This window comes from Natrix helvetica (genome assembly GCF_964273705.1).
Source record: "Natrix helvetica genome assembly, chromosome: W".
Classification (NCBI taxonomy): Eukaryota; Metazoa; Chordata; class Lepidosauria; order Squamata; family Natricidae; genus Natrix; species Natrix helvetica.
In genome coordinates this window covers 25,964,221-25,985,040 of record NC_138555.1, presented here as the reverse complement: position 1 = coordinate 25,985,040, position 20,820 = coordinate 25,964,221, and the positions used below count along the sequence as shown (strand labels likewise).

The window sequence follows — 20,820 nt, the reverse complement described above, 5'->3', positions numbered from 1 at the left end:
GATATGTATTTTATGTGTTTTATTGTACGCCACCCCGAGTCCTTCAGGAGAGGGCGCGGCTAAGGAATAAATATTATTTTTTATTATTATTATTATTATTATTATTATTATTATTATTATTATTATTATTATTATTATTATTATTATTATTATTATTATTATATACAGTATACTCATAGCATACACTCACAATATTTCTTGTTAACCCCTCTCAGAAACGCCCACTACTACCACAATGAGGCAGCATGGTAGGATTTGAGGAGGGAGAATTATTTTAAGATATTTGCTACATGATCTTTATTGCTTACCAGTGTCCCACCAATTAAGACATCTCTCCTTTATAGGAAGCCCTTCTTCTGTGTTACAGAGTGCCCCTGTGATAGTATCAATCCATAGGCACATTGTGCTCCACTATTGCAAGCATTTAGATTTCATTGAGGGTCGCATTAGAGTTTTGTTGATCTTGGGGTGGGAAGTGTCCAGTGTGGGCATGGCCAGCATGCTGCCACTCATGTCTGGGGATGGACGACCCTGTTTGTTTGTTTGTTTATTTATTTTTTATTTATTTACTTGTCCACAAGTACAAGGAAAGAAGTATGAAAACACATGAAAAAAATGGCACAAATAAATGGATATAAATAAGCAAAACATACCAATTAACACGTAAAAAAAAGAGTACATATAAATGGGACAGTAGGACAGGGACAGTAGGCACGCTGATGCGCTTATGCATGCCCCCTTAGGGACCTCTTAAGAAATATGTAAGGTCCATGGTAGACAGCTTAAAATAAAAGGTATTGGCGTTGGGTTAAAGGAAATAACAACAATAATCGGGTACTCCACACATTTACTACTCTATTGCTGAAATATTTTTTCCTGCAAAACACCACAAAAACCTGTGGTGGCCCTAGTGCTGTGCCAGGGAAAACAGGCTCCCAAGCTCCAATTTCATCTGTGATAACCTCCTACAATCCTCTGCCAGTGAAAACACAGTGGTGGTATATGCATGGTCCTCATAAGTTCCATTTTCACTGGCAGAGGCACTGCAGGCTGGTCCTTCACTGTTTCCAGTAGCCCTGTGTGCCAGATCTAACCACTCTGTGGGCCGTATCTGAACTCTGGGCCTTGAGTTTGACACCCCTGCTTTAGATGATCTCTAAAAGCATTTTTCACCCTCAAGCTGCACGATAGGACAATGATATGCCCTTGTGTTTACTACACTTTGGTTTGGTTCAAGGTGGTTTCCTTCTGTCACATGAGTTGCCATTTAGTTTCTTGTGATTTAAATATTACACTGGGTTTAATGGTATGCTGCCAAAATTAAGTTTTGGATTAAGTTAATTAATCCAAGGAAGGAAGGAAGGAAGGAAGGAAGGAAGGAAGGAAGGAAGGAAGGAAGGAAGGAAGGAAGGAAGGAAGGAAGGAAGGATTTTTCCAACTCACGAAGCTTTTCCAACTCAAGAAGCTTTTTCCACCATTCCAGCAGCTTCACTGTCATACATCACTTGAGGTAGACATTCTATAAAGTCAAAGCAGATTCCTCTCTCTGAAAACATGGAAAGGCTCTTTTGAACAAATCTCTCCATAATCTTCTTCATATAGAGAAATCATTCCAACCCAGGTCCATCCCAAATGCAACAATAAGTACAGAATTCCTTTCAGCTGATAAATCTCATCAGGGAACGTCCATTTTACAAAACTTGCTGAGTTGTCATTATACATCAACGGTGGTGATCCAAATGTGATCAAAGTGGAGGAAAGACAGAAGAACCTAGTTAAATGGGAGTTTTCTGAAAAAAATAAAAATAAAGGACTAATGCATATATCTATATGTACTAAATAACTGGGCTTGAGTGGGTATGCAAGGCAAGTTCATAAAAACTATTTTTCCCAATTAATATATGCAAATTTATTACTGGTCATCAAGCAACAGTGAGAGCCCTTTGTTGATAATCTTCATATCTAAAATTTTTCTCATTAAATGACAAATATTTTTTGCATCTGGAATCCTTTTCATAAGAGTGATTATGAGGACTCAACATCTGAAAATAATAAATAAATACGTACAAAAGAAAAAAAATAGAGAAAACAATAGCGGAAATACATTTATTGAACTCATTTTTCTTACTCTTTGCTTAATATAATAACTATCATGATACTATTACCAATATATGGTCTATCATGATACTTCTACTATTACCCATTCCTTGCCACAACTCTTGCCCTCCAGGTATGTTCCAAAACATGCCAATCAGAGGTGGCATTCAGCTGGTTCTCTCTGGTTCAGGTGAATCAGTAGCGGTAGCTGCAGGAGGCTCTACCCAACATCTGGACATAATGTATAAGCACTCCGCATGCATCATTTTTGGCCTCTACGCACCCCATTTTTGGCCTATTCCAGGCAATGCGGATCACCGCCATCTATGACTGCCAAATGGGTCGCATGTAAAACAGAACACATGGAGGCCAAAAATAGGATGCATGGAGGCCAAAAATGGGATGCGCAAACACCTAAAATGGGGCGTGTGGAGGCTGAAAAGGGGAAGAGTGGAAGCGGTGATAGGCCGCGGTGATCCTCGCAGCTAGGAACAACTGATTATCAGTTTTCCAGGAGGCTGATCCAACCACCAATCAGCTGCTCATGCTAAATCAGGCTGTACTTAAGCTGACCAGTCTGTTTCCTTTTTGCTGCAAGGAGGAAAATTGCTGGGAGCAATTGAGTGAGAGCCCTTTGTTGATAATCTTCATATCTAATAAATTTCTCATTAAATGACAAATATTTTTTGCATCTGGAATCCTTTTCATAAGAATGATTATGAGGACTCAACATCTGAAAATAATAAATGCATGAACTTTCCATCTTGCTCCATATTTGTAGTTGCACAGAGTAGTTGCCATATGGAGACAGATTTTAGTATGGGGTCCTCCAATGATGGCTACCTTATTGGTCTGGTCATTAAATTTGTAGTTTGAGATAAATTTATCCTTTGTAAATAGAAATTCCATTGCTAAAAGGTAAGTTGTATATTACTCAAGATTGCTGGTAGCGATGTGGAAACTGAGGCTAACATTGGACAAAATCCTAGAATTTTCATTGATTTTTGAGTGCTCCCTCTGATATATGTTGTTTTCTGGACACTGCAGCAACTAGAGTACATTTGTTGTACCCCAACTGCCATACCAACTGTGACAATTCCTGTGGTAGACTGATGAGGCCACGCTTATAAATTCTGTAGCTTTTTCTCATTCATTAGCTTAGTGAAGTTCTTGACACTTTGAAAACATAGTGATGCTAAATTGTGTGTGAACGTAGAATTTAGAGATCACTAAGGTCCACTGCAATCAGCAATAATGTAATTATATTACATTGGAGGCTAAAAGAGAAAAAAAAAGAAGGAAGGAAGGAAGGAAGGAAGGAAGGAAGGAAGGAAGGAAGGAAGGAAGGAAGGAAAAATGTATCAATAATAAATATATTATTGTTAGTTCTATTGCATGATAAAAGGGATGCAAATCATTAAAGAAATAGTGACAACACAACAATGGAAAAGGTAACATCATGTCTTCAGAATAGGATTTTAGCCAAATTCAAGAGAGGATGATTTCTTAGTATGTTTCATGGTTGGAGTAAAAGCAAGAGTTAGGTCTTGTTTTTTCCTACCTATTTATTTACTGTTGCATCTATAATGAATTAGAGAGAGGTCAGGCAGAAGAGGTACAGGTGAAACTCGAAAAAATTATAATATCGTGTAAAAGTTCATTTATTTCAGTAATGCAACTTAAAAGGTGAAACTAATATATGAGATAAGACTCATTACATGCAAAGAAAGATAGTTCAAGCCATGATTTGTCATAATTGTGATGATTAGGGCGTAGAGCTCATGAAAACCCCAAATCCACCATATCAGAAAATTAGAATATTACATGCAATCAATAAAACAAGGATTGTACATAGAACAATATCAGACCTCTGAACAGTATAAGCATGCATATGTACTCAGTACTTGGTTTGGACCCCTTTTGCAGCAATTACTGACTCAATGTGGCGTGGCATGGAAGCTATCAGCCTGTGGCATTGCTGAGGTGTTATGGAAGACCAGGATGCTTCAATAGCGGCCTTCAGCTCTTCTGTATTGTTCAGTCTCATGTCTGACATCTTTCTCTTGACAATGCGCCATAGATTCGCTATGGGGTTCAGGTCAGACGGGTTTGCTGGCCAATCAAGCACAGTAATCCCACAGTCATTGAACCAGGTTTTTGTGCTTTTGGCAGTGTGGGCAGCTGGAAAATGAAATCAGCATCCCCATAAAGCTCGTCTGCGGAAGGAACCATGAAGTGCTCCAAAATCTCCCGGTAGATGGCTGCATTGACTGTTGGATTACTGTGCTTGATTGGCCTCTCCATTCTTCCTCCATACTCTGGATCCTTTGTTTCTAAATGAGATGCCAAAGTTGCTATTGAAGCATCCTTGTTTTCCATAACACCTCAGCAATACCACAAGCTGATAGCTTCCATGCCACGCCACATTGAGGCAGTAATTGCTTCAAAAGGGGTCCAAACCAAGTACTGAGTATATTTCTTCGCTTGTACTGTTCAGAGGTCCGATATTGTTCTATGTACAATCATTATTTTATTGATTACATGTAATATTCTAATTTTCTGAGATGGTGGATTTGGGGTTTTCATGAGCTGTACGCCATAATCATCACAATTATGACAAATCACGGCTTGAACTATCTTGTTTTGCATGTAATGAGTCTATCTCATATATTAGTTTCACCTTTTAAGTTGCATTACTGAAATAAATGAACTTTTGCATGATATTCTAATTTTTCGAATTTCACCTGTATGTTACTGATCCCGTACCCCATACGCGCATTTTGTTAGATTGGACCTATGACATGATATAACATGACCTGACCTGACATGATATAATATGATATGTAATTGAAATGCACTGCGTGTTATTCTATTTAGTCATTTTGTTTCTATCTTTGAATTTAATTTGGCTTCTTCTACTACGCATGACCAAGATAGTGTCCTGTTGCATTTGAGGAGAGCTTCAGGAAGATGATAGTCCTTCCTGGGGCTTGCAGGGGTATCTTATTCCATCGTTGGTTCCTGGTCCAGCTATTAAAACTTCCTGGGACCTCAGGGGATACCCTTGAGCTGTGATGTACTGCCTTATAGCCAGAACATCGTGAGTGAAATGGGGCAGTTAGCGGTGAAATGAGAATGGAGACCGTCGGCGGCTGCCGGCGTGGGTGTGGTCAACAGCTGCGGCGGGACGCCCGGCCTGTGGTCTCTGCAGCCGGCGTGGGTATGGTAAGCAGTGGCGGCGGGATGCCCAGTCTGGGGTCTCTACAGATGCCGCTCCCCACACCGTGGTGTTATCCCGGTTGCTCCCCCCCTCCTTGCTTATGAACATGATAAATTAGATCAGCGCGGAGTGTCTGAGGCAGCTGGCATGGATACTAACGCCAGTGGAAGATGGCTTCGGGAGCTGGCTTGGGCGCGGTTGGAGTGGGGGGATCCTTTGTTGTGCCCCCCCCTGGTATTACTGCAATTGCCTGGGCCACCGTACTGTGCCATTTGGCCATTTGGCCCCCCCTCCTGTGATATTATGGACTGGGTCAACAGAGTGCGGCCCTGGCGATGGATGTGAGTGCGGTTGGCGTGGGCGGAGCTTAGCTATTGGAGTTGGAGCAGCTGCCGATGCCGTTGCTGTCCTCGTTGCCACCATCACTGGCTGCTTCACCACCTCGCAAGCTAGCATCTGCTGCGATTTTGGACAGCTGGTCATTACCCTTACATATTGTCCCAAACACCGACTATTTTTATGATGGACATAAGCTTCCTGCTACCCCCATTGAACACTGCCGGCTGCCCCCCCCCCCCCCCCATGGACATGTCATCTCATCGTTCCATTTCCCCATGATGTCATCCCGTTTGGTTGATGCCACACTCTCCTCTATGCTATACTGTGATAGAACTTTATTCCCTCCGGGAACTCCCCCTTTCCCGGAGATGGCCTTCTGGCCTATCAAGACTCTTCCTTAATGACGGATCTTGGGATCCCAAGAGGTGGCATGCGAAGAAGAGACTTCTGAAGGGTTTTTTACAGGGGCTTTTAAACCAAATTTTAGGGCGGAGAGGGTGGGTTGATTCGGATGGCTCAGTCCGGCTTGGGGGGGAGTCTGCCAGGGCACAGGCCAGAGCTAACTAATGGGTGCAGGTTGGGAGGGCTAGGAAGGGTTGGAGTTCTGGGGGAGACATTAAGCCATTCCATTGGGGGGTTCACCATCTCTACTGTTTATGGGAGAGGCAGATATGGTGGGGGCTGAGGGCCAAATGATGTTTGGAGGACACAGATTTGCTGTTTAAGAGCGATCATGCATTCTGACCCTCATCGCCCTTCTCGCACCCCCGGATGCCCGGGATTACAGGACCCTGGTCTCCGGCTGGTGTCGCTTAACACCAGGTCCGTGGTACATAAGGCTCCCCTCATTTACGACCTCATACAAGAGGGTAGAGCGGACCTGGCATGCATTAGGCAGACCTGGTTGGGCCATGAGGGGGGGTGCCCCTTAGCGAACTATGCCCACCAGGCTTCCGTGCGGTTCACTAGCCATGAGCCCAGGGCAGGGGTGGAGGGTGGGTGGCGGTGGTTATTAGGGAAAGTCTCAGATCTCAGGAGGTCACTGTCCCTCAGATAGGCGGGTGTGAGCCACTCTTTGTGAAGTGGGGGCCTTGGAGCTCAGGTGGGCCTTTTTGTTATGTACCTGTCTCCCTGCTACGTTTCATCGGCCCTGCCGGAGCTGCTATATGTATTAGCTGAATTGGCGGTTGATTTACCCAGGCTTATGGTCCTGGGGGATTTCAATCTGCCTTCCATTGGCGAGACATCCGAGTCAGCTCAGTTCATGGCTTCCATGACACCTATGGACCTAACTCAGTTAATTCAAGACCCCAACCATAATGGGGGACTCACGCTCGACCTGTTTTTTGTCTCTGGGCAGTGGATGAATGATCTAGATTTAGGGGATATTTCTATTCAACCCTTGCCATGGCCTGATCATTTCCTCATCAGGCTTGACTTCCATACCACTACCCCTCGCCTTAGAGAGGCAGAACCAACTAGATGGTTCCGCCCCAGGCACCTGATGGACCCTGAAAGGTTCCTGATGGAGCTTGGGACTTTTCCTGAATCCCTTGCTCACAACTCGACCTAAGCCCTAGTGGAAGCCTGGGATAGGGTGGCTGCTGGGACCTTGGATCGCGTTGTGCCTTTGCGGCCTCTGACCGGTGTCGATCCAGGATGGCTCCCTGGTTTACTGAGGAGCTCTGGGAGATGAAACACCAGAAAAGATGCCTAGAGAGTGGCTGGAAGGCCAGCCGGTCCGAATCTGATCGAACACTAGTAAGAATTCATATTAAATCCTACTTAGTGGTGATAGAAGTGGCAAAATGGCAATATTTTTCCGTTCTTATCGCGTCCATAGATAACCGCCCAGCCGCCCTGTTTAGGGTGACCTGGAACTGGGGAAGACCCCTTGCAGGGTAGGGCTGAATAATTTGTACAGTATCTGCAGGACAAAATCGCTCAGATCCTGACAGGCTTGGACTCTGACTGGGTACATTTGGGCGAGCCGACGGGGATGAATCTTGAGGAGACAATCTTGGATCAGTTTGACCCTGTGACCCCCGAAGGCATGGACAGGATTATGGGGAGACTCAGTGCTGCCACTTGTGTGCTGGACCCGTGTCCCTGTTTGTTAGTTTCGGCTTCCCGGGAGGTGACACGAGGCTGGCTCCAGGCGATTACCAACACTTCATTGAGAAAGGGGTTCTTTCCCACTGCCTTGAAGGAGGCGGTGGTGAGGCCCCTCCTTAAGAAGCCTTCCCTGGACCCAGCATCTTTAGCCAACTATCATCCAGTCTCCAACCTTCCCTTTGTAGAAAAGTTTGTTGAGAGTGTGGTAGCACGTCAGCATCCCCAGTACCTGGATGAAGCTGTCTACCTGGATCCGTTTCAGTTAGGTTTCACGCCCGGGTACAGCAGGGAGGCGGCATTGGTCGCATTGGTCGAATTGGTCGATGATCTCTGGCAGGCCCGGGACAGGGGCTGCTTCTCTGTCCTGGTCCTATTAGACCTCTCGACGGCTTTCGATATCATCGACCATGGTATCCTACTGCGAAGACTCGGGGGTTGGGAGTGGGGGGCACCGTTTTACGGTGGTTCTCCTCCTACCTGTCGGATCGGTCGCAGTTTGTGTTGACTGGAGGGCAGAGATCGACCCCAGAGATCGACCCCTTTTAGGCGGCCTGCACTGGTTGATGGTTGTTTTCCGGGTGCGATTCAAGGTATTAATTATGTCCTTTAAAGCGCTCCATGGCTTAGACCCAGGGTAACTGCGAGACCACCTATTGCTACCAGTAGCCTCCCACCGTCCAGTACGATCCCACAGAGTTGGCCTCCTCAGGGTGCCGTCGGCCAGACAGTGTAAGCTGGTGACTCCCAGGGGGAGAGCCTTCTCTGTGGGAGCGCCCTCCCTCTGGAATGAGCTGCCCCCGGAGATTCCCATAATCCCTGACCTCCGGTCCTTCCGACGCGCCCTAAAAAGTTGGCTTTTCCAGCAAGCCGGCCTAGCCTGTTAATTTTATCTCATTTTTTAAATGTAATTGTCCTATAAATTGGGTTTATTTTTTGGATATGTATTTAATTTCTTTTTAACTTTCGGGATATGTGTTTTTTAATGTTGTACGCCGCCCTGAGTCCTTTGGGAGTAGGGCGGCATATTAATTCAATAAAACAAACAAACAAACAATAATGTATTTTTTAAAAAATCTATCTGAGCTCCTTTATTATGTACAGGGTGCTATATGAGGTGTTTGTTTATAAAAAATAATAAATCAATCAACAAATGGAAGTTAAAATCAAATACTGATCTATATTTACAACCAAGTTCTTTTATTTATTTATTTTTCTTTTGCTTTCTTTTTTGTTCTTTTTTTATTTATTTTTCTTCTGCCATTTATAAACAACAATAAATAACAATCTAATGGAGATTTTGGTATTAAGTATTAAGCTCAATAAAGAAACATTTATTACACCGCAAAACAATTACATCCATGTTGCCATTGTCGATCAATGATTTTAAATGTACAATTTAAACAATCCTTTGGACATTAACTGTTCAAGAACCATGGTTAATATTGAAGTGAATATTTTTTTCCTCATTTAAAAAAGCTTGTTTTCCAAATAAATATTGGGCACAAAATAATGATCTAATATTTCAAAGAAAAGATTCAGAGAAATTTTACTCTGAAGTCATTTTTGAAGTGATTTTAACAACTATTGCTTTGTATGCCACCTTTGTGTGTGGCTTTCAATGTCTCTAACTGGATACATGACCTGATAATAGACAAGAGTTTCTTTAGAAGAACACTTCTGGTGCATTGCAGACATATGAATTTCTGTATGTTTATTTTCCTGTAACACTTTAACTTTTTTGCTCCTCTCCCTTTCATGGGTATCTTCACATTGGAATCAACATTTATTTATTTATTTATTTCTATTTCATATTTCTTATCTTCCCATTTGCCTCAGATAGAATCTTTGAGTGGTGTACAATGTAATCAATAAAATAAACTTAAAACCATAATAATTTAACTATAAAACTTAAAAAAGCTTGCTACGTTATCTCTCATGCATTCATGTATTGAATGCTACTTAAATATATTTACATCTATATATATATATCAGGGTACATAATTATATGTTACCTTGATGTGGTGATATGAGGGAGGAATGCATACACCCCAAACTGCAAAGACAGAACAAAAAAGGCCTATTTGGTGGAAATAAACAATTAGGATTCATTCAAGGAGACTGGCATAAATATCAGTTTCACTTCTTTTTTAGTTGTTCCTTCGTATTCAGATCAGGTCTCAGAATAATGATATAGCACTTGGGGAAAAAGATGCAGACCAGTAATCCAGCCACTGAAGACAAAATGGAGAAGATCTCCACAGCAACCACATATTTCCCCTTGGTGCTCAAATAGGTGGGAACAAATGTCACCCAGACACTGCAAAAGACCAACATGCTGAAGGTGATGAATTTGGCTTCATTGAAGCTGTCAGGTAAATTCCTAGCCAAGAAGGCTACCGTGAAGGTGACAGCTATCAAAAAGCCCATAAAGCCAAGGACAGTATAAAACATAGTGGTTGATCCTTCGTTGCATTCCAAGACAATTTCTTCAACTATGGAGTGCATGTCTGAATCTGGAAATGGGGGAGAAATTGCCAACCACACTACACAGATGGTGAACTGAGCCATGAAGACAGATAGCACGATTGTGTTGGTCATCCTTCTCCCCACCCATTTCCTTATTTTGGAGCCTGGCTTGGTGGTCATGAAAGCAAGCACTACTATGGTTGTTTTACCCAAAATACAAGAAAGGGCAATAGAGAAAGTGATGCCAAAAGTAGTTTGTCGCATGAGACATTTCACTTGATCTGGTTGCCCAATGAAGAGCAGAGTACAAAGGAAGGAGAGCAGGAGAGCAAGGAGAAGCGTATAGGTGAGGTTTCTGTTGTTGGCTTTGACAATGGGAGTGTCCTTGTGTTTAATGAAGATTCCCAACACCACAGCTGAGATGACAGAAAAGGAGACTGCAATAATTACCAAAGAAATACCCAATGGCTCTTGGAAAGTCAAATAAGTTACTATTTTTGGAAGACAATTATCTCGACCTTTGCTTGGATGTTGATCCTCTTGACATGGAAAACAATCATCTAAGTCTGGGGGAAAAGAACAAATAAATCTGTTTCATGGAACCATTATAGCTTTTAAGCATGAAAAAGTAATAACATACTAGATTTAATAAGATCCGATGAGTTCATATAATTTTTCTCAAAATAATTTACAATGAAATTCATTATATAATACAGTGTTCAGTTTTTAATATTCTTCATGTTATACAGTTATCTCAAAACTTTTATATGGCATTTACTCTTCAGGTGGAATAGGCAGGAAAAAGAATTGAAATAGCACGAAAAAATGCTAAACAAATTGAATTTGATGGAAAATGATGTTACGTTCAAAAATATATAATTAGAAAAACGTCTGGATAGAGGTCACTTCCGGGATCTGACGACAACGGACGTGTTTGTCCGCCACTCGTCTCCCCAGTGGGTCCCTTAGGGGACACAGGAGCCCTTGTAGGGGGTGCTGCCAAAGGGCGGTTGACCGAGGCACCCCGCATGTGGCGGCAGCCAGCTGGGGTGCTTTTCGGCTTCGCCTAGGAGCTGGGGAGCGGGGGGGGGGGGCGAGAGACAGCTTCGTGCTGCCCACCCTCGCGTCAGATGGCTCCGGAGGCTAAAAGAAAAGTTGGAGAAGTGCAGCTGGAGCCTGAAGGAGGGGATCCTGACCGATGCTCTTAGAGGACTTAGGAGAAAAGCAACAATCACTTTGTGAGTCTTTTGTGTTTCTGTCCTTGAAAAGAGATTAGAGGGGGGGTTTACCCTTCCCCCCCTCGGACTAAGCGGCTTTGAAAATGTACCCTCAGGAAGAGAGAGGTTAAAAGACTGATTTATTTGACTTTTTATTGAAAATGACTTTCACAACTGCTAGAAACGACTCTGAATTGTTGTTTTAAAACAAAAAACTTTTGGCGACTTCTTTCCCTGCGAAGGGGAGGGCCAAGATGTGCTCGCCCCTCTTCCTTTGTCTTTATGCAAATGAAGTCTATCCTCTGAAGTTACTCCCAAAGAGAGAACAAAGAAAAGTGGATTGCTTGTTTACTCTCCCAAGGGGAAACTGGGACCTCCTCCTGTGTATGGATCTTCTGATCTTTGGCTGACTTTTCTCTGTATTCATCTTGGTGTATTCTACTCTTGGAACTGCAAATTGGGTGCCATTGCGATTGTTTTCCTTTGGAGACCAGCGTAGCTGTGAAACCCTCTGACACCACTTCCCTTGGCAAGGATTTGCATCTCTGAACTTAAATAAATGGTGGCAAGGAAACCCCCTACCAGCAAAGCGCACTCAGCCCCTTCATCGGCTGCCCCAAGTCCCACGATGCAACAGTCTAAGATATCGTCAATGTTGCAGAAAGCAGTGGCTGGGGAGGATCCTAAGGAATTATCTGTTATGGAAATGTTTAAAGAACTTATGAAGGGACAGAATGAAATGAGGGCAGAGATCAAAGAAGAACTCAGAGTGGTTAAAGAACATATAGCTGGAAATACACAACGAATTTTGGTGTTAGAGGACGGAATGGCAGGGCTGGGGAAAGAAGTGAAAGCAATGCATAAGGGAAACATAGATATGGAAAATTTTCAGACAAAAGTAGATTTTGAAAGAATGTCCTTTTTTCTTAGATTCCAGAACTTATCAGAAACAGAGAATGAAAACCTTAAAGATATTATGAGTACAATTCTAGCAGACTATCTCAAGAGAGATAAAAAACAAACATGGTGGGATATGGATCTAGCATATAGAATAAATTCAGCATATGCTAGAAGACACAATGTTCCGAGGGAGATACATGTTAAGTTTGTCAGGAGATCCACAAGGGCCGAGGTATTTAAGACCCAAAGAGAAGAACCATTGAAATATAAGGGTGAAGAGATCACCATTCTCAAACAGATCCTGAAAAAATAAGAGACAGAAGGAGGAAATTTTCCTCCCTAGCAAAAAAAAAACTATATGAAAAAGGGATCTGGTTTAAATGGCTGATTCCGGAGAGGATGTTAATCTTCTGGGAGGGAAATCAGAATCAATACAGTCCAGGAGGCGGAGGCCTTCATTAAAAAGAATTTTCCATTCTCAGAGGAGGAACTGAGTGGGAGTAGTGAAAGAGACAGTAAAACACAAGACAGTAAGATCCAAGACGGGAAGGAGGGGGGCACTGAGGCTCTCCCTAGCGACAGGGAGGAAGAAGCAATATCGAAAAGGTTCAGATCTCAAAAATAAAATTATTTGGAACAATAGCAGTTAGTGATATATTAGAAAATGACAAAGAGAAACATGTAGGAACACAAGACTAACAATATAGAGTAAGATTTGGTTTACTGTTTTCTTCTATAAATTTGTTGTACAATGTTATATAAATGAGTATCGTGCTGGGAACTCTACCAGCAGTATGAAAACTGCCAAAAAAAATTGTATAGCTATTTACCCTTCCCTATATACTTGAAAACCAATAAACTTTGTTTTTTTTTAAAAAAAAAAGTCTGGATTGTTTATTGACATGCAATGGTTACCTGCCAAATGTCTACAAGCCATAAGAAGAAGAGTCAAAATCTGAGTATTCTATTGATCCTTAAGAGAGATTATGCTATTTAAAATGAATTGGTAGATTGTAGCATTAAATATTTCCCAAATGTGCTGTTTCAAAAAGCAACTGGACTTTCTTTGTTTTTTCCTTGAAAACATTTTGCTTCTCATCCAAGAAGCTTCTTCAGTTCTGAGTGAAGCAAGTCAGTCAGAACTGAAGAAGCCTCTTGGATGTTTTCAAGGAAACAAGGAACTCCACTTGCCTTTTGAAAAAGCAACTTTGGGACAGAAAGCACTTTGGATGACTGAGAATCTTCATAGACATTAAATATCTCTTTGAATTAGAAACAAGTAGTTCACATTTTTCATTGCTCATCTATACAACCTATTAGACAGCTCAAAATTTTCAGACACCATAATACTTATTAAAAAGTGAACCCCAATTTTATTTATTAAATTATTGATATATTCAATATATTCCTTTGCTCACCCATTTGGTCAGCTATCTTGCCTTCTGGGCACTGTCTACAGTCGTAGCAGCAGGATAATTCCCCTTCTATTTTTACCTTGCTGTAGCCAAAAGGACATTTCCCATTACAGATGGAAAGAGGCAATGTCTGTTCATAAATAAAACCAGAATTATTTCACATAAAGAACGTAAAGGTCAAGAGTGTTCATTTCATCAGGTATGTATACCCAAACTTTTCTCATCCTCATCAAATCTCAGTATCCCATTTCCGCATTTTCCTTTGTTTAAATTCACAAAAACAATCCTTCAATCCATTTCTTTCTTAAACCTCAACAAGTAAAAGAGCACGCACGTGGGTTGCGAACCAGAAGTAAAATGTGCAGCGACCCACCCCTGCAGTACAATCCTAGGCTGTATTAACAAAGGGATAGAAAAAAGATTTGGATTCGTAACTAGCTAACCAACCGCACTCAATGTATAGTCCTCAATGGAACTGTAGGTGCAGTTCCATTGCAGTGGAGTACCTCAAGGCTCTGTTTTAGGCCAAGTACTCTTCAACAACTTCATCAATGATTTGGATAAGGGAATAGATGGGGAACTCAACAAATTTGCAGATGATACCATCTGGAATTGCCAACACTCTAGAACCTTGTTCCCCAACCCCCGGGCCGCGGACCGGTGCCGGTCCATGGATCAATCGGCACCGGGCCGCGTGGCCGCGCACGTGCCTAGAGTACACCATGCACTAATTTCTAACTGCCGCGCAGCGCCAGCGTTGCATATTTGGTGTGGACACGCACACGCGGTCTCCAGCCAGCTCCAGCTAAACGCAGTTCATTGCCGCCTGACTTGTGTGACTTCAGGATTCTCCTTAATCAGTGTAGGTCAAAAATAAAAAAGGGAAAGGGGCACTTCAAAACAAGCGCCCCTTTCCCTTTTTTCTTTTCGACCCACAATGATTAGGGAGGATCCTGAAGTCGGGCGGGGCTGAGAAGCGAGGAGGGAGAAAAAGAGACAGAGGCCAAGGAGCTTCCCCCCCACACTCTCCCAGCAAAAATCTAACCGGGGAGCCGGGCGGGCAGTAGTAAATTATTAGCCGATCACGCGGCGCGATCGGTTAATTTGCTACTGCCCACGCGGCGTGATCGGCTAATTTGCTACTGCCTGCCCGGCTCCCCGGTTAGATTTTTGCTGGGAGGGGGCGGGGGGGGGGAAGCTCCTTGGCCTCCGTTTCTTTTTCTGCCGCCTCGCTTCTTGGGGCTGTTTTAAGACTGGTGGACTTCAATTCTCAGAATTCTGGGAGTTGAAGTCCACCACTCTTAAGAGCCAATTTTGCCCAGGGATCTGCAAAATTGGCTCTTAAGACTGGTGGACTTCAACTCCCAGAATTCTGAGAATTGAAGTCCACCAAGGGCATCAATCACTCTCAGAATTCTGGGAGTTGAAGTCCATAAGTCTTCAAGCTGTCAGGTTTGAAGACCCTGGGTTTTTTTTTCCTAAAGGGTTAGGGGTGCAAAGGGTCTTGCAACTTAACAGCTTTAAGACTTGCACACTTCAATGCCAGAGTTCCTGAGCAAACATTTTGGTTGCTAAGCAGGAGCGTTGTTAAGTGATACTGACATTATATAACACTGGAACCATCTCGTTGCAAAGAAACAAGCTCAGGGTTCTCATTGATTTGGCATTCTAGTGAGTTAAATAAAATAAATCACTTTGTATTCATTTTTTGGTGTAGCTGTATTTTATTTTGAAGGCATGTTTAAATACAATTAAATTAAAATTATTAAATCAAAACAAGCGGGCCACGGAAAAATTATCAAACATTTACCGGTCCGCGACGATAAAAAGGTTGGGGAGCACTGCTCTAGAAGATAGATGTCAACTTGTAAAGCATTTCCATGACTATAATTAAGTTGACATAGAAAATGGAGAAGAATTCCATGCATACCTTTGACTAGAGCAGTGCTTCTCAATTATTTTCTGTCACCACCACCCCCCCTAGGAAGAAGAAAACATTTCGCCCCCCCCCCCCCGCGCGACTGTAAATAGTCTAATTTGTCTATAAAATTGTTATAAGTACACCTCTGCATAACATAGTACACCGGTCTTTCCTCGACTCCCACCGTAGTCACATGCTTTCTTTCCTCTTTCCCTCTTACTTGTCTATCCTTCCTTCCACCCTCCCTCCCTTCCTCCTTCCCTTCCTTCCTGCCTCCCTTCCAGTTCCCTCCTTCCTCTTTCCCCCTGCCTGCCTGCCTTCTTTCCTCTTTCCCTATCCTCCTATCCTTCCTTTCTCCCTCCCTCCTTCCCTGCCTCCCTTCCAGTTCCATTCTTCCCTCCTTCCTTCTGCCTCCTTCCTGCCTGCTTGCCTTCTTTCCTCTTTCCCTCTTGCTTGTCTATCCTTCCTTCCACCCTCCCTTCCTCCTTCCCTTCCTTCCTGCCTCCCTTCCAGTTCCCTCCTTCCTCTTTCCCCCTGCCTGCCTGCCTTCTTTCCTCTTTCCCTATCCTCCTATCCTTCCTTTCTCCCTCCCTCCTTCCCTGCCTCCCTTCCAGTTCCATTCTTCCCTCCTTCCTTCTGCCTCCTTCCTGCCTGCTTGCCTTCTTTCCTCTTTCCCTCTTGCTTGTCTATCCTTACTCCCTCCTCCCTTTCTTCCCTCCCTCCCTGCCAGCAGCTCCTCCAGCATCCCAGCTGGAAGCAGCAGCACAACAGTCGCCGTTACCAGGGGCGAAGGGGTGGGGGTGGCAAGATCGGGCGACCGCCGCCACTTTGTCCCTTCCCCAACAGCGGCTGTTGCGCTTCCGCTTCCAGACGGAATGTTGGCGGTGGAGCTGCTGGCGGGGAGGCGAGCTACCTGCATAAAGACGCCGCCGAGGGCATGGCAGAATATATCCCGGCTTGAAGTGGCAGCGCTGGGGACTGCTCAGAGACTCATCAGAGCCGCGGGCTGGAGCTGTGCAAAAAGTCTGCTTGGGCTGGGGGGGGGAGGGAGGGAAGCCTGGGACAGCCATGCTTCCCTCCCTCCCACCCCCGCCAGAGCAGGCTTCTTGCACAGATCCAGCCCGCGGCTCTGATGAGTCTCTGAGCAGTCCCCAGCGCTGCCACTTCAAGCCGGGATATATTATGCCTCGCCCACGCCGCCGCCGTTGCACCCAGATGGAAAGGGAGCCTTCGCGCCCCCCTTTACGGAGCCTCGCGCCCCCCCAGGGGGGCGCGCCCCACTATTTGAGAACCGCTGGACTAGAGTGATATCTCATATTTCTAAAGCAAAGTTCACAGCCTGCTGCAGCACCTCATTGGTGGATGTATTTATGACACAGACTACGGGGAGGGGAGACACAGGGGTAAAGTACAGAGACCATTAACCGGAAATTAGTTTCAGCTCCGCAAAAGAACATGCCAAAATGTTGATCCTAATAAATGACTGGATTTCTTTTGAGCTATGTCTCAAGGCTTGGAAATTAATTAGGTCATCTTTTGGAAACTTCACAGAGAACCGAAACTGACTTTTAAAATATAACAAGATTTCCGGGTTTCCTGAATCCCTGGATCTCGAATCATTTCCCCATATTTGAGGTGCTTTGAGGGAAAATCAGGCAACCATGGCAGAAGGCCATATCAGAAGAAAGCCTGATTTCAGCTGGAGGAGTTCAGCCAGCCCCAGACATCAAAGATCCAGACATCCAAGCTGCAATGCCTTTCCCAGTGGCAGAAACAAGAAAGGATGAGTACTGGTGGAAATTAGCCCCTAAGGCAGCTGAAGTTGAGTTCCCTTACCCCAACTCCCAGATAAAGGGAAGTTTCTCGAGAGAGCTGGCAAGGGTGAACTGGATGTAGGTCTGGGTCCGAAACCACAACCAATGCCTCTCCCACACAGCAGGCAGGCTTGCCAGGGCAGGCAACCCCCTCCCTCTCTCCAAATTAGATGTAGGGAAGATGGCCAGCTATGTCAGGTGCAAGTATACAGAGTCCAACAGGAGGTTGGAGGAGTATGGCTGAATGACCCACTCCAATTCTAGGGAAAGTTTGACAGGGACTAAGACGAGTTAGCTCTATTCCTTGATTCAGCTGATATCCACCTAGAATGCTATGGGCACCTGTACCCATCCCCCAGAGCCATGGCGAACACCAGCTCAGAGGGGCTAGAGGGAGAAGCAAGGGAATGGTTAGCAGCCCTCCCCAAGAGGAGAGCCCCCCCCCAACTGCAAGATATAGATGACTCCCTGCAACTGCAAGAGGCCAGATTTGAAGAGGAGGAGGAGGAGGAGGAGGAGGACCCATATGTGAAAGAGGAACTCAGCAACCTAAAGCAGATGGGGCACCCCATCTAAGAGCACATCCATGAATTTAGGAGGGTCATTGGAAGGGCTACCCCTTATCAGAGGCATCTTGGGTAAAAAGTAGAATTATTCAGGCTGACCGCCTTATAGCAAAATTTCATGAAGAAAATCAAGGCAAGTGTGTGGGAGGGACGCATCCCTAAATTAAATATCTGTACTCAAATTGTTTTTGTTTCACACAAGTCACTTTTGGGAAGTGAGGGGAGCCACATGTCAACTTGTAAAGCATTTCCATGACTATTATCAAGTTGACATAGAAAAGCGAGGAGAATTCAATGCATACCTTTCGCCAGAGTCGGATCTCATATTTCTACAGCCAACGTGTGGGGTGCAGCACCCATTGGTGGATCTGATTTAAGACACAGACTGAGGGGAGGGGAGACACGGGGTAAAGTGCAGAGACCATTAACTGGATATCAGTTTCGGCTCCACAGAAGAACATACCAAAATGTTGATCCTAATAAATGACTGCATTTCTTTTGAACTTTGTCTCGAGGCTCATAAATTAATTAGGTCATCTTTGGAAACTTCACAATAGGCTTAAGACTTGAACTTTGGGCACTATCTAACAAAATAAAATTCAATGGTGAAAAAAGTTAGGTTCTACATTTAGGCAAGAAAAGCAAAATGCACAGGTACAGTATATATGGTACCTTGCTCAATAGTAGGAACCATGAGAAGGATCTTGTAGTCCTAGTGGACAACCATTTAAATAATAGCCAGGAGTGTGCAGAAGCTGCCAAAAAAGGCAACATAGTTCTAGGCTACATAAACAGAGGGATAGAATCAAGATCACATGAAGTGCTAATACCACTTTAAAATGCCTTGATAAGGCCACACTAATTTCATGAAAAGAAGGAGTAGAGGAGACATGATGGAAGTGTTCCAATATTTCAGGATCTGCCACAAAGAAGAGGGAGTGAAACTATTCTCCAAAGCACTTGAGAGTAGGACAAGAAGCAATCGGTCAAAACTAACCAAGGAGAGAAGCAATTTAGAAGTAAGAGAAATTTCCTGACAGAACAATTAATCATTGGAATAACCTGCCTCCAGAAGTTGTGAATACAACATGGGAGATTTTAAAGAAAAGATTGGACAACCATTTTTCTGAAATGATGTAGGGTTTCCTGAGTATGGAGGGGGGATTGGATTAGAATACCTCCAAAGTTATGCTGTTATTTTCGAAACAATCATGCTGAAGTTGCGAGTTGAAATCTACCCCTCATAAACTTGCTGGGTTAGAGAAACATTTGCTTAACTGTTCCTTTTTTTCTAATGTAGTTAAAGACACCTGAGTACTTCAGATCTCCTACTCAATTGTCCATTATATGGCAAGAGCTTAATACGTAGAAATATTGTTTCACGAAAATGACATATTAGGATTCAAACAAACAAAATAAATCTATTTCGTTCAGGGCCGAAATATATATGTAGTCACTTGGACTCAGTGACGTGCAGTCAGGTGAGGCAAGTGAGGCACAGCTTCACCACTCTCATCATGAAAAAAAAAAAGTAAAAGGAAAAAGCTGAGCTAGTTGCTGCCTCACTGTGGATGACTCTGCTTAACCTCACTGGTGCTCTCCCTCCCCAAGTGTAGTGACTTCCTCCCCAGGCCCCCATTCATTTCTCTCTCTCTCACACACAGCTGGATAAAACTATATAAACATCTAGCCGAGCTTCACTGATTACAAGTTTGAAAAGGCAACGTGGCTCCACCTGCAATCAAACTACACTTGGGGAGGGAGAGCACAAGCGAGCACTGAGGAGACCACAGGAGGAGGCAGGAAGCCAGGCAAAGAGCCATGCTGTAGTACACACACTTCCCCCCAGCCTCTTTCTTTTGGAAGGCTCGGCTCGGCTCCCCTCCGGCTTCTCTGCCTCTCCTCTCACCCCAGCCTGCCAGCAGGAGGTGGTGGGTGGGCTTTATTGTGTTCCAGGCATTTCCCACCCAGACAGCAGGCTGCATTTGCAATGGTGGAGGTGTTTGGGAAAGGCAGCAGGGGAATGGGGGGGGGGGATGGCAGAGGAGCTGCTTTCAAGCCACTGGAAAAGATATCCAATCCAACTTTTGTGTGTGGGAGGTTTGTTTGAGAGTGAGTGAGAGAGGGAAGGGGTAGGAGAGATAGTCCAATCCAACTTCTGTGTGTGTGTGTGTGTGTTTGAGAGAGGGGGAGGAAGGGAGAGAGGGAGGAAGGAGGGGAAAGAGAAGAAAAAGAAAAAGAAAGAAGGAGCAAAGGAGAAAAACAAATGCTGTCGCTTTAAATTGGAACTGAGCATGCCTGGCTGTGGAATTCTGGGAGTTGAAGTCCACAAGTCTAAAAATATTTGAAACCCAGCACTGTGTCAGTGCCTCACCAGTCATAAACCTCACCGCACGTCACTGCTTGGACTGTTAGATTTATAGTCAGGCTTCTCCAAAAAGGACATCTCATCTACCAAACATTGAGGTTGCATGTAAAACTAATTAATTCACTTAAGGGCCTACTGTTGTCCATCTCTAGGATACATTTCATTATTTATCTTAGCATTCTGTTTTACTGTAATCCCTGTTTATCTTACTGTTTTATCCTGTCTAATTTTATTTTATTTTACTGTGTCTGATGCTCATTTTAATAATATAAGCCACGGAGTAATTAATAGAGATTACTACTCTGCTATGTATTGGGATGATTTTGGACTGAAACTAAAATGATGTAGTCATTTAGGCATTAATATATACTTTAGTAGTTTA

General features: G+C 43.8%; 1 protein-coding gene across 1 annotated transcript; it reads right to left on the bottom strand.

Moving 5' to 3' along the window:
* Positions 1-9,907: 9,907 nt before the first annotated feature.
* Positions 9,908-11,267, bottom strand: LOC309400563 (vomeronasal type-2 receptor 26-like; the record flags this gene model as incomplete). Its single annotated transcript, XM_081969132.1, has 2 exons — positions 9,908-10,803; positions 11,144-11,267. 2 exons carry the CDS (start codon positions 11,265-11,267, stop codon positions 9,908-9,910), a joined length of 1,020 nt encoding a protein of 339 aa, XP_081825258.1.
* Positions 11,268-20,820: the final 9,553 nt, after the last annotated feature.